Consider the following 14,305-nt stretch of genomic DNA (forward strand, 5'->3'; position numbering starts at 1 on the left):
TAATGTAAAGTAAATGGAATGTCTTTCCCTCCTCCCCATCATACTCACCCTACAGAAGTAACCACTGTTAATACTTGGTCTTCAAGCCTTGCAGATTTTTCTCTGTACGTATACAAACATGTACAGAAAGTACACATACGATTTTTATAATTATTCTTCATTTTTTGCAAGCCTAGGTTCACATGATACATGTTGTTCTACACTGTGATTTTTGACATTGACTTTTCCCATGTCAACACATATAAATTGTACTTCATTCTGTGTAGTTATGTAGGATTCCATAGGTTAGGTACCATAAATTACTTTTTCTCTGTTGAAGGACAGTGACATTATTTTTTTCACTATTACAAATAATGCTGTCCTAAAATCCTTGTCTTCATGCATTTTTGCAAGTATTTCATAAGAGAGATTCTTTTTTTAAAATTTTTTTTATTGAGTTATAGTCATTTTACAATGTTTTGTCAAATTCCAGTGTAGAACACAATTTTTCAGTTATACATGAACATAAATATATTCATTGTCACATTTTTTATAGGAGAAATTCTTCAAAGTGGAGTTGTTGGGACCGAGTGTTTGAAAACTGAAAACATTTATAGATGTTACCAATTTTTTCCTCCAAAGACTTAGATCATTTTATATTCTTACCATCCATGTGCGAGAGTTTCTGTTTTTCTACAAGCTATTAATTTTTTCTCAAGGTCAAAGTAATTTTGATACCTTTAAAATAATAATGATGTTTCACAGTATGGAAGATGTTTGGTTTGTGGTCATATAGGAATATTCAGGAATCCGTGAATGTCTACGACATATTGATCCAATGGCTGGGAGGAAATGACTCCTCTTGCTGTCACTTGCTTGGTGTTCCCACAGAGATTAGGGCAGAAGTTCCATGATCCACCCTGTTTTATTAGTCTTATTCTCTAGTCAGAATGGTTTACATGAGAGGAGCATCCAGATACTCCTGTGCAAGAGAAAATAATGCCCTTCAAATGTGGCTGTTGTAGAATAAAGCTTCTGCCACCTATGGAGAATTTGTGCCTGTGTTGTCAGTTGTCAACTGTGTTCTTTGGGAAAGGTCACAGGAAATCGTTAAAGTAGCCATGGCTGATTAAGGCAACGGCAATTCTGGATACTGCTGTCAGCCATTCTTAGTAGTCAGGTGTGTGCCAGACACATTTTTAAGTGTGTTTCATCATAAAGTTTTGTTTGCTTTGTTAGAAGAGTATTATTAGCTTGTTATGGGCCTTGGAGAACTTGGAATCACTGCAGTGTTGATTACAGGAGGGGGTCATGAGACTGGTTCCAAAAGGCATGGCATTGGCCCTAAAGGCATTGTAGAGCATTTCACTGGTCCCTCCAGGCAGCTGAAGCCCAGCATCTTTTTCTCCAGAAACTGACCTCCAAGAACCCATAAGAGTTTATTTTTTCCCCTTGATTTCAGATAGGATATTTTTTCATTTTAGGGCCATTTATGTAAATTGGCCCCAGTAGGCTTGAAGTCCAGTAAAGTAGATCAGTGGGAAATTAAATGGGCCCCAGAGAAATTTGACTCATTTATCTTCTCCTTTCTTCTTTCCTCTATGTGACTTCTCTCCAGTAGCCCATTGCTCCCTGCCTTCATTTTTCTTTGCAATATAAAGGGTGACATTTGAGGCTTTTTTTTTTTTTAACCTTAGTTTTGGAAACAGTAGCATGGTATTTTGGGTGTAAGTAATAATAACAATAGTAACAACAACAACAACAACATAAAAGCATAGTAATGATAATGCCCAATTTCTAAAAAGCACTCTCTGTGTGTAAGACACTATTCTTGGTGCTTTCCTTAACATTATCCAGTATAAGCTGTGTAACCTTTTTATAGACTAAGGACTTATGTTCAGAGAGATTAGAAAAATGGTCCAGGTTTCCCTGCCTAGCAGAGCAGGGTTCAAACCTGCCCTCTCTGAGCCAGGGTTCCTTCCACTGTACCCGACACCCTCTCCTATAGGTGGGTAGGAAAGGGCACAAAGTGTGTCACACATGGATGAGGAAACGTTGAATTATTTCTATGTTAGACATCTTGAAAACAGAAGGTATTGTGTTCTTATCTTTTTATTATGTTTTTGGGCATGGCAAGTTTGGCAGTACTGAAAAATAAACAACAATGAGATACCACTGCACACCTATTAGAGTGTCCAGAATCTGGAACACCGACAACACCAAACGTAGACGAGCATGTGGAGGAACAGGGACTCTCATTCACGGCTAGTGGGGATGCAAAATGGTACAGACCACTTTGGAAGGTAGTATGGCAGTTTCTTTCAAAACTAGGAGCTGAAAGCTTAGTGTTAACACAAAAATCTGCAAATGAATGTTGATGGCAGCTTTATTAAGAATTGCCAAAACTTCTCCTTCAGTAGATGAATGGATAAATAAATTGTGGTACATCCAGACAATGGAAGATTATTCAGTGCTAAAAAGAAATGAGCTGTAAAGCCATGAAAAGACATGGAGGAAACTCAAATGCATATTGCTAAGGGAAAGACACCAATTTGAAAAGGCTTCATACTGTATATGAGATTATGGAAAATGCAAAACCAGGAAGACATTAAAAAGATCAATGGTTGCTGTGGGGTGGGGTGGAGGGATAAATAGCTGGGGCACAGAGAATTTTTAGGGCAGGAAAAGTACTCCATATGAAGCCATGATGATAGATACATGTCGTATACAGTTGTCCAAACCCATACAGTGGACACCATCAGGGGTGAAGCCTAATCTAAACTATGGACTTCGGGTAATCGTGATGTCAGTGAAGGTTCATCAGTTGTAGCAAGTGTACCATTTGGGGGCATGTTGGTAATGGGAGAGGTTATGCAAGGGCTACAGGGAAAGGAGCACATGGGAACTCTCTGTACCTTCCCCTCAATTTTTCTGTGAACCTAAAACTGCTCTTAAAAAATAAGATCTCAGTGAAAAAACCATGGAAATAAGTCAGCTTATGACTTCTAGCCCATTCTGGTTACAGGTTTATTAAGATTTTCATGTCTAAAGGCATACTTGGCTAACACTTGAGTGCATAATGAAGACATTTCCTTTAATGAACTAAGGAATTTAAAATTAAGAGATGTTCTGGTAGGTACCTACTCGTAAATGCCAAATATCTGACTTAGAGAGCTAAGGACTGCCCAATAAAAATCAACCCGAGTGAAGGAATAAGACTTTTATAAATGAAGCTGCATTTATTCCTACTGAGTTTGGCCGTCATTGCAGCCCAAACAGACTTTGTGTTCAAGGGAGCGTGTCAAAACATTGGAGGTTTAGTGTCTGGTTTGTTTTTCCCCTTGATAATTTCCATTTCCATCCTTGAGTGGCTGGTTGTCTGCAGGAGTGAGGATACTTACTGAAACTTTTTGTGGGTTTAACATGGCACACACCCGTTCTTTCCTCATGGCTGGCGCGTTGCCCTGAAGTGCTTTCACACTGCCTTTAAAAACAGATGTTTGTATGCAGTGCTTAGGTTTGAAAGGGGTTTAATATGAGGATTCCTTACACATGGAATACAGAGTTCAGACTTTCTTGCCTTTTATCTCTGTCTTCTTGTTACATCCTTGGTGCTGCTCTTAGGTGTGTCTGTCTTTAACATAACCCTGGTCCATCTGCCCTTCTGCTCAGATCTCTGCAACGACTCACCGTTGCCCACTGAGTGAAGCCCACACTGACATTCAAGGTTGTCCATAATTTAGCCCCGACTTACCTTTCAGGGCTCATTGCCCACTCCTCCCTGTACACACCTCGTCTGCAGCCAAAGGCGCACCACTGGCCTTGCCACGCGGGGCTCCGCACGTGCCCTCAGCCAGCGATCTGGGTGACAGAGCAGGCTGTCAAAGTGAGTAATTGCGAACAATTCCCGCTTCGTTACGAATTTGCCGGGGAAGAGGATACTCAAGTGACTCTGTAGAAATAAAAGTTCCCGGTTTCCCCCCACCGCCGAGCACACTGAGAAAATGCAGAGCACACTTTGAGGTGAGGTGTTCCTGAGGGCTGTCAGTGCTGCCAGAACGTAACTCCTCGAGTTCCGTCTGTCATGAGGTTGGCCCCACGTTACACGTGCTGTTGGAAGATCTTAGCTGCATAGTTGCTTCTTTGTAAATCAGTTTGGAATGTGAGCACGGCAGGAAGTTGAACCAGTTTGTGAGTCCTACTCTGTGTGTGTGTGTGTGTGTGTGTGTGTGTGTGTTTTGGTAGGGGGGTCCTGTGTGTGTAAGAGAAATAATTAAAGCACTTGTTCTTATCCAGTTTGATTCAACAGCATTCCCATTAACATAGAAATACTCTATTTCTCAGTGACTTGGCGTCACATGAAAATGTTCTGCTTTCTGAGCTTTTAGCACAAAGCACAACGTAGACTCAGGGCAGTCATCTCAGTGAAAGTAGCTTTCAAGTGCTTTCTCTGCACCGGGAGCTTTACGTGCAGCACCTCGCTGAAGTCCTCAGCTATGAAGTAGACATGCCATTAGCTGGGCTTTGTGAATGAGACCAGCAGAGAGAAGGACAGGTGCTAGCTCCAGGTTCTATAACTAAATCCTCCAAGCTCGTTTACTTAAAAACACACCGGTTTACATGCCACAGGGAAAACAGGGATCTGTTGATTTTGTTTTTGCCAAAAATGCGAAGTTTCCTCCTTCCCCAATTTCTGCAGGTGTAAATGGGTTGTTTAGGAAGATAGGCCACGTGTCTTGGGGGACTCCATGTGGCCAGGGGTACATAGCTGTTTACATAGCTGTTCTGTGAGTGCCTCGTTCCTGTGCTAGATAGCTCAGTGATCAAAAGAGCCTAGGGCTGTGCTGATGCCAACTAACCCTTTCTACATCAAGTCTTCCATGAATGAGGAGCCGTGAGCTGGGCGTGCGGGCCAGTTCTTTTTCATAGAACCCTAGGGGATTACTACTTCCTTCTCAAGTTAGCGGTGTGTGTAATCATTGTCATGACGATCATGCTTTCACATTTTAGAAGCTGCAATTAGTAGATTGAAGTTAGTTTTTCAATCTATAACTGTTCAACTTGCCTGTTACCATTAAGTTAAAAAATAAGTGGTTTCCCTTTTTCCCAAAAGTGCTTTTAAATTTTAGCTTCCTCTGAGGAGCTGAGTAAGGGTCTCTGACATCACATGCCTGACTCTTGGCAGTTAGATTTGAATGGAGCCAAAGATGACTTCCTTGAACCATCTTACACATTCTGGAAAGATCTCAGGCTGAGAGCCTGAGAACTGAGGTCCTCATTCACTTTAATGGAAGCACCGAAGCAACCTGGGTTTTGTGTCTCCCTTGGGCTCATTTATCTACCAGTCTTTATTGAAGATTGCAGAGCAATTCCTGTGGATGTGGGATTTTCTTTAATATTCTTTTATTTGTTTTTAATAGAGGAAATGCATGCCGAAATCTGTTATGCCGAGTGCCTCCTCCAGAAAGCGGCCCTCACGTTTGTGCAGGTAACCAACGTTTGGCTCCATATCCCGTATCACCCGGGAAGCCTGCCAAGCACTACACAGGAAAACTCTGGCTCATTCTGTCAGTGCTTCAGTTCTTTCAGCTTAGAATTGTAACGAAAGATGCTTGTTATTTCTGATAAACTTTGGCTGGAAGAAGACCCCCAGGGAGTTTTTTCCTACTCAGATGCACTTAAAAGAGTCTGTTTCGAACTTCAGTCTGTTGGCAACCACTGCCTCTTAACGAAGCTGTCTTGCAACTCCCACACCTAATTCCAGGATGTGTCTCTGTGTGAGAGTGGGGAGACGCTCCCTCTTGGCGCTTGCTGGCGGTGGACGGCTGCACACCGGCGTGACCGGGCAGAGCAGGCTTCATCGTCCCTGGCTGTTCCCTTCTTGCACCAGATGCTTCGGCAAAGCTCAGTGATGCATGCAGAGAGCACCAAACTTTCCACATCTGCTTCAGATTTGTTTCCATCCTCTTTATTTTCTCATTCCCCCTTCTTACTTTTATTTCTTCCTTTGGAAGAGCCTTTTAAAAAAGTGACTAAACAAACCATTGGAGCCTTTTCTCATGGAACATTTAAATTTCACCTCTAGGAACTGTTACCACCCGTACCGCCAGCATGGTAGCTTCCAACGTTTTAGAAAAAAACGTTCGGATTTTAACATCATGGCTGTGCAGGCAGCAGTGATGAGTGATGGGTACAGTGAGGGTAGGAGTGGGGGTGGAGATTACAAGGGGTCGAAATTCAGCTGTAAACTGGCAAGTCTTCCTCAATCTCAGAGTTTTACATTGTACTGAGAGTTGCTTTTCTCTGTCTCTGGAGATTGACCTCCTAGGTTGGAGGGTTAAGTAAAATGGAATCAATCTGGTCTATGACCCTGTTTCCTAAAACCCTACATATTATAAAGGCTGGTTGAAAAGGGCAGTCTTACTGCTTCAATACATAGAATGCTAGTCACGGAGGCCCCCAGTTTTTTCTGATGTGTCTTCCAGATGGGGGTTTGGCAGTCAAATCATTGACTTGAAGGTTCATTTTATGTTTGGGGACGTGTAATTCAGCACCTGGGAGATATCCGTGGCTCTTCCTTCCTCATGTCTCCATATCCAGTCAGGCTCACGTCATGCTGCTGTTACCTTTGGAAGGTTTGGCAGCTCTGCCTCTTCCTCCTGATTCTGACTGTAATTGTCCTGGTGGGGATGCTCGTCAGCTCTTCCCTAGCCTGCACGGCAACCTAGGGACCCGCGGTCTGTGGTTACTCTTCCCTCCAGCTCACTCTGCACTGTGCAGCTGTGCCCCCCTCCAAGATGCGGTCTCACCTGGTCATGGCTCTGCTTCAGCATTTAGTAGCCCTCACTGGCTGTGGCAGTGGTTCTGTGTCACAATACCACACATGGGGAAGGCTTTTTCAAATAAACTGGTATCGCCCCCCAAATTCCCTACGCCCCTCTCACCACTGTCTTCAAATGCTCCTGGCAGGTTTGTTGCATACTTGAGTGGCACGGGTCCAGGTAGCTTTCTCACGCCTTAGTTATTCCCTTCTCTGCAGTAGGTTTCTGCGGCAGTGCTCAATTACATAAGCACAGATGGCTAAGCACACCGCAAGCTTTAAGGCTTCCTTGCCTTTCCCTGTGGTTGTTGTTTTTTTTTTTTCCTGCTTGCAAATTTCATATCTGCCTGGCCTTACTTCACCTGGTTGCTTCCTAATCATTTTGTGTGTGTGTGTGTGCGCGCGCGTTCATGTGTGTATAGGCTTTAAGCACTGATGCTTCCAGGAGGCTGTTGTGGACCTCGGCACATCCCCACCCACCTTTGTGCTGTCACGACCTCCTGCGCCTGTCTCCATCCGTGTACACGCCTCCATCCCTTAGTGCGTTGTGTTGCTTTCCCTGGATGTTGCCTTCGGGTGCCTGGTGTAAAACAGGCATTCAGCAAATGTTTGGAAAATCATGAAATGGAATATTCTTATTTGAGGTAGATTGTAATCCCATTTAAGCAATTCTTTCCTGTGTTGCTTAAGTATTGGAACTTGAGTAATCGTCAGGGTCCTTAAGATAAGCATTTAAGTTGAATAGTGAATTTTATATTTATTAATTCTTGCAGTAATTTAAATATTAAATTTTTAAGTACCTAATGAAATTAACAAACTGAAATCAGTTTTTCTTTTGCTTCAGAAGGATGCTCAAGTGCACAGGAAATAAATTCCAGAGCATCTTTCTGATACTGATGGACTAGAAAAGCATTCTTGGAAATGCAAAGCATGGGACCGTTTCTGTTAGCACCGAGTTTATTACAGTAACATCCTTCAAGCAGTTGCTTGATATACTTTAGTAAGAGACTCTTGGATCCTAGAATGCTGACTCTGAAAAGGTCATTCATTTAGGCCAGTTGCCCCAGTTTGAGGGTTGAGGACCATCAGGCAAAGAGAAATGATTTTTTTTCCCCCAAAACAAAACTGCATATTAGTGACAATAATTAGAATCCAAATCACTTACTTTTGGTTTGGAAATGTATATGAATTAAACTCACAGTGTTAAACAGACTGCCTGCTAAAGTACCTTTGAAAGAAGAACCATGGCGCATTTACATGGAGTATGACAGACAGGAAACTCAGGCCTCGGAGCATAGCCTTGAAGTCAAACGTTTTGAATCCCATTGAACGCAGAAGAAAACTGCTGAGCATTTGGTGACGTTGATTAGAGCAGGTTTGGACTAACCTCTGTGGCCCCTGATTAGTGAGGATTACTTCCCTGATTACTTCCTTAAAGTAATACAAGGATTTAAAAAATGTTTCCTTTTTGTTGTCCTGTAACTTGGAAGAAGAATGACCAAAAAAGTGGTTCAAATGTAAAGCAAGAAGAACGTTTTAATTTAAAAATCATGCTCTCAAGACAGTGTTTTGTTCTAATCCCACAGCTACATAGGGACAGCTGAAGACTCTTTTGCTAAATGATCTAATTATTTAATTGTTTTCAGGATGAAAATATGATCAACTTCATCAAAGGTGGACTCAAAATTAGAACAAGTTACCAAATATATAAGTAAGTTAAAAATTCAGATTTATTTAAAAAAATCTTACGACGAGGTTTGTACCTTTTGGACCACCTTCATGTGGCTTTTAAATGATTCTTGTACTAGATACCACTTAGTACTCCAGGTTCTCAATGAGTGTGACTAGGGTTTTTTAATCTGGTGTTGGTAAAAGTGCATTTGATCTCTGGCTTAGTGAGTATGTATTCAATGCAGTAGAACAACAGAATTTAAGTTTAAATGCGATTTTAAGAGAAAAATAGCTGAAAAGAAGGGTACTTACATAATTCCTGATTAGATAATCTTAGTTTCTCTCTCCTAAAAACAATTTGTAAATTTAAGATGACAGGTATGTCTCCGGCCCAGACTCTAGAACAGCACTGCCCAGTTGAATTTCTGTAATGACTCAAATGTTCAATTAAGGGGGACCGTAGTGTCATTCATATCTTCTGTATCCTTACTGATTTTTATTGGGTTGTTCAGTTATTTACTTACAGTATTAAAAATCTTCAACTTTGATTCTGGGGTTATCCATTTCTCCCTAACTCTGTCAGTGTTTGCTTTGTATATTTAGAACCTCTGTTATTAGGCTCATATATTTTTTAATTGTTTTATCTTCCTAGTGAATTAACCTTTTTATCTTTATGAAATGTTCCTACTTAACTCCTTATAATAGTCTGTCTTGAAATCTGTTTTGTGTGATATTAATATAGCTACTTATGCTATTTTATAATTTGTGTTTGCTTGGTATATATTCTTTTATTTTAAACCTATCTTTATATATTTAAGTTGCTTTTTTTTTGGGTAAGCATGTGTAACTGGGTCTTGTTTTTTTATTCAGTGTGACAATTAATATGTTTATACTTGTGACTATCATTTTGCCTTTTTCTCTTTGCCTTACTGGTTTTCCCCCCTTATTTTCTGCCTTCCTTTGCTTTAAGAGCATATATATTCCAGTAATCCTTCTATTGTTTTCTTAGCTATAGCCCTCTTTAATTTTTTAAATGTTTGTTCTAGTGATTATAATAGCCTTGTTAATTTATCATGTCAACTCAGAGTTAATATTGTACCATTGCATATAAAATGTCAGAACTTTGCAAAAGTATAGTGTCACGTACCATCTGTTGTCTTTTTCTTGGGATAGTACACTTATGTATGTTACAAACCCCATAGTGTGGTGTTAAACTTTTGCTTTAAAGAGTCTTATGTCATAGTCTTCACTATTTACCTGTATGTTTACCATGTTTTGTGGTCTTCATTCATTCCTCTATGATTTCAGACAGAAGAATTTCTTTTAGAATTTCTTGCAATGCATGCTTTCAACAGTTTTTTGTTTCATTTACCTGGAACATCATTATTTGTGCCTTCACTTTTGAAGGCTGTTTTTGCTCAGTATAGAATTCTTGAGTTACAGGGTTTCCATTTTTCCTTTGTCTTCTTTCACCCCTTTAAAATTTTCGGTCCACTATGTTATGGTCTCTATTGTTCTGATCATAAGTCATCTGTTATTTTTACTATTTTTCCTATCTGTAGTGTGTTGTTTCTTCTGGCTGCTTTGAAGACTCTTTTATCTTTGGTTCTTAGCAGTTTGATTGATGTGCTTAAGTGTGGCTTTGAGAAATGGGTAGCTATTATTTCTTCAAATATATTTTTCTGCTCCATTTCTCACTCTTCTCCTTCTGAGACTCCAATTACATGATAGTCAGACTGATTTTGTCCAATAGATCACTGAGGTGCTGTTCACTTAAGAAGGAAATATTTTTTTTTCATATTGGATATTATATCAACATCTGGGCTGGCTTGGAGTTAGTTTCTATTGCCTGCTTTTTCTCTTGACTATGTATCATATTTTTCTGTTCTCAAGTTAATAATTTTAAATTGTGCACTAGATAGTGATGCATTGTAGAGGCTCTAGTTTCTGTTATCTTTCCCGGAAGAGTGCTGATTTTTGTTCTAGGAAGCATTTAACTTGACTAGACTGAGTCCCAACTTTTACTCTCCAGTAGGGGGCAGCATCTGAAGTCTTGGTTCCATTATTTCTTTTTTTGTTTGTTTTAATAATCATTTTTACTATGTTATACCTTGAATCATCAAAACTCACCAATATAGAAACCATACTTCTTATCCTATATATGAAATTTAAATTGATAGTACAATTCTCTGAGAGCACTCTTATTTATCTTCATTATTTTTTAAAATATATTTTTATTGAAGTACAGTCAGTTTACAATGTTGTGTCAATTTCTGTGTACAGCACAATACTTCAGTCACATAGGAACATATATATATTTGTTCTCATACTCTTCTTCACCATAGGTTACCACAAGATATTGAATATGGTTCCTGTGCTATAGAGTATAAACTTCTTGTTTATCTATTTTATATATGTTAGTATCTGAAAATCTCAAACTCCCAATTCATCCTTTTCCACTCCCTTCCCCCCTGGTAACCATAAGTTTGTTTTCTATGTGAGTCTGTTTCAGTTTTGTAAATAAGCTCGTTTGTCTTTTTTTTTTTTAGATTCCACATATGAGTGATATCATATGGTATTTTTCTTTCTCTTTCTGGCTTACTTCACTTAGAATGACGATCTCCAGATTCTTATGTCTTGGCCCTGCTTTTCTTTGGAGTCTCCCCAGTGTTCACATACTTCATGAGTCAGACAAGAATTTCAGTGGGGTTTTGATACCGATTTTGGGATTTCCTTCCTTTTTGGTTCTCTATTATCTGAAATTTTGCCCATTCCCTTATAGCTACTCTGGCAGTTTTGAGCTCTGCACCCCTTTTTAAGACAATAAAACTGTGGCTTTTGTGTAAGTTCTAGGAACCCTACATGGGGTATACTGGGGAGCACTTATAGGTGATCAGCCATATAAATATAAAGTCCCTTTAAGTGTTATTCCCTTCTTTCAAAGTTTAATTCTTCTCCAGTTTCCCACTACATTTTGTTCACTTTCCAGTGCCTGCAAATATATTTTATATATGTATTTTGTATTTTATCCAGTATTTAAAATTGTTATCTGCAGGAAGGAATCTAATGTGAGCCATGCTGCCATTACTGGAAGCAGAAACAAGATATAGTATTTTAAGAGATACTTTTACTCAAAATGATTTCATAAAATTATATTTCCATTCAAAATTCTTGGGGAGGGGGATGGGATTTTGGGAACCTGACATACTGTTTTTCGTTTTCCTCTTGAAATATTTTTTAGAAGTTATAGAAGAATGTTGAAAAGTTGATTGCTTTTTCAGTCATCAAAACTTAAAAACTGAAGGAATTAAAATAGTCTTGTAATGGCACAGAAATATGTATCAATGAAGTGGGACATAGGGCTTTGAATTAGTGTGTGCCTGTGTTTGCACGCATGCACGTGGGCATGCCGATGTGCACATGTGTGCATGTGCTTCTGTGTACACACACACACATTTCCCTGGGAATTCAAAGTGTACTAAAAACCTGTATATACATAAGTCTCTTAAAAACAGTGGGGAAAGATGCATACTTTAATAAATGATTTGGGGAAAATTGACTTTTCATTTTGGAAAAAAAGACTATAAAAGCTAAATTCCATACAGACTTAATATTAAAATATTTTTAAAAGAGTACAGGCAGAAACATAGGAAAGTATTTTGATAGTCCTAAAGTACAGAGGCCTTTAAACTTCTGTTTTATTTAAAAATTTTTTCACTTTGAAATAATTTCAGCATTTTTACGAAGAATTTTTATATAGTCTTTTGACACATAAATATTAACATCATATAGAACTGTAGTATAATTATTAAAATCAGAAAACTGACATTGATACAACATTATTAACTTCTTTATTGACTTCACTCAAATTTTTCTAATTGTCCCACCAGTGTCCTTGTTCTGGTCCAGGTTCCAGTCCAGGATCCTGGATGTTGTATTTAATTGTTATGTCTCCTTAGTCTCTTTTAATCTGGAAGAGTCCCTCAGAGTTCTCCAGTCTTTCTTTGTCTTTCATGACCTTGACATTTTAAAAAAATATTGGGCTGTTACTTTTTAGACCATCTCTCAGTGTAGACCCATCTAATGTCTCTTCATGATTAGATTCAGATTTTGTATGTGTGACAAGAATACCACAGAAGCAATGCTGTGTTGTATCCTTCTCAGTGCATCATATTAGTAGATATATGATGTCAGTTTCAGAGGCCTTTTAAAGTGTGATGTAAAATCAGAAGCCATAGAAGATTGACTTGACCAAATAAACATTTAAGTTTCCATCATGGCAGAAATACACCATAATAAAAAATACAGACGGAAATGTGATATAAGTGACTCAGGGCAAATGACAGTGTGAGAAACTCATAGGTTGGTGTTGGTGGAAGTCTAAAGTGATGGGGCTTTTGTGGAGGATGTTCTTGCAGTATCTCTCAAAATGAGGAATATGCATCACCTTTGATCTCAGAAATTCTTCTGAGAATTTACCTTAAGGACGGTTAGGATGGTATGACTATAGTTACAGTACCTAATGTAGGGAAAGTACTTGATGAATGTTTAAGAACACACTTAGCAGCATTGTTTATAGTGTGAAAAGTTGGAAATGTCTTAAATATTTAAGAACAGGAATTTGGTTAAATAAATTATTCCATAGGATGGAATAATATGCACTTGTTAAAGAATAAGGCAGCTTTCATGAATTTTCATGGAAAATCATCAATAGAGCTTATAGAACAGTATATACAATATGTTCCCATTTGTGCTTGTTAAAGATTGTGTTCTTAGCAAAGCTTAAAAACAACTAGAAGATTATGTACCAGGCTGTTAATAGTGACCAGCTCTCTGTGAGGTGGTTGTGTAGGGACATTTAGGCTTTCTCCATATTATGTGAAAATTTTGTAACAATCATCTATTATCAAATAGAACATTTACATTTTGATTAAAGAAAGAAAAGAACCCTGAACATTATATCCACATCCTACCATCCTGTGGATGTTTTGACATTTGACTTTTTTAATGCATGTATATAAGCATATGTAATTATCTTTTTATATAATGAAATTAGCCACTTTGTGTCATTTTGAAATTTCCTTTTTCACCTCATGTCAGAAAATTTTAGGTCATTAGATATTTTTGATGCATCATGGCTTTTAATGGCTGCATCGTATTCCATTATGTGGATGTACCCTGTGTGTATGCATAAATGTATGCACTCATGCAACTGTCTTCTTAACTGTTTTCCTGTTGCTGCCTATTTAGTTTGTTTACAAAGTCTTGTTATGGGTAGTAATGCAGTGTCTCTCCTTATAGGTCAAGTTTTGTGTGTATCTATGCTATTTCTTTAGAATAAAATTAGATTTTTGGGGGGACAAAGATATGCATGAGTTTAAAATTTCTTATATATATTGCAAAATTATTCTGAAGAATAATTGGGTTGGCAAGCTTTTTCTTAAAATCAGACAGTATGTGTTTAGGCCTGTGAGCCATACAATCTCTGTCCCAGCTACTCAACTCTCTGACTGCAGGGTGTAAATAGCTGTAGTCTATAAGTAAATGAATGGTTGTGGATATGTTCCAATCGTTTGCCAACCTCTGCACTATAACCATCATTTTACCAGAAGTACATGAATGTGTCTGTTTGTTCATACCTTTGGCAGCATTGGTCTTCAATTAAAAAATTAAAATAATTATTTAATATCACAAAAGTGACATATTTATTTTGGAAAATCAGAAAACATGGATGAGCAAATATTAAAATACACACACAGATACGCACATACCCCATCTACTTACCACCCAGTGGTTATGTCTGTTATCACTTTAGTATATAATCTTTAAAAAAAT

At 38.5% G+C, this 14,305-nt stretch overlaps 1 protein-coding gene across 6 annotated transcripts in view; it reads left to right on the plus strand.

Moving 5' to 3' along the window:
* TTC39B (tetratricopeptide repeat domain 39B) overlaps nucleotides 1–14,305 on the plus strand; it is a 198,622-nt gene that overhangs the window by 145,524 nt on the left and 38,793 nt on the right. For all 6 annotated transcript variants that reach the window (XM_064490195.1, XM_031449696.2, XM_031449698.2 and 3 more), the window contains 2 exons: nucleotides 5,400–5,467; nucleotides 8,446–8,510. In XM_064490195.1, coding sequence (XP_064346265.1) covers nucleotides 5,400–5,467; nucleotides 8,446–8,510 — 133 coding nt within the window. The remainder of the gene's footprint in view (nucleotides 1–5,399; nucleotides 5,468–8,445; nucleotides 8,511–14,305) is intronic.

The sequence above is a fragment of the Camelus dromedarius genome, chromosome 10, assembly GCF_036321535.1.
Source record: "Camelus dromedarius isolate mCamDro1 chromosome 10, mCamDro1.pat, whole genome shotgun sequence".
Lineage (NCBI taxonomy): Eukaryota > Metazoa > Chordata > Mammalia > Artiodactyla > Camelidae > Camelus > Camelus dromedarius.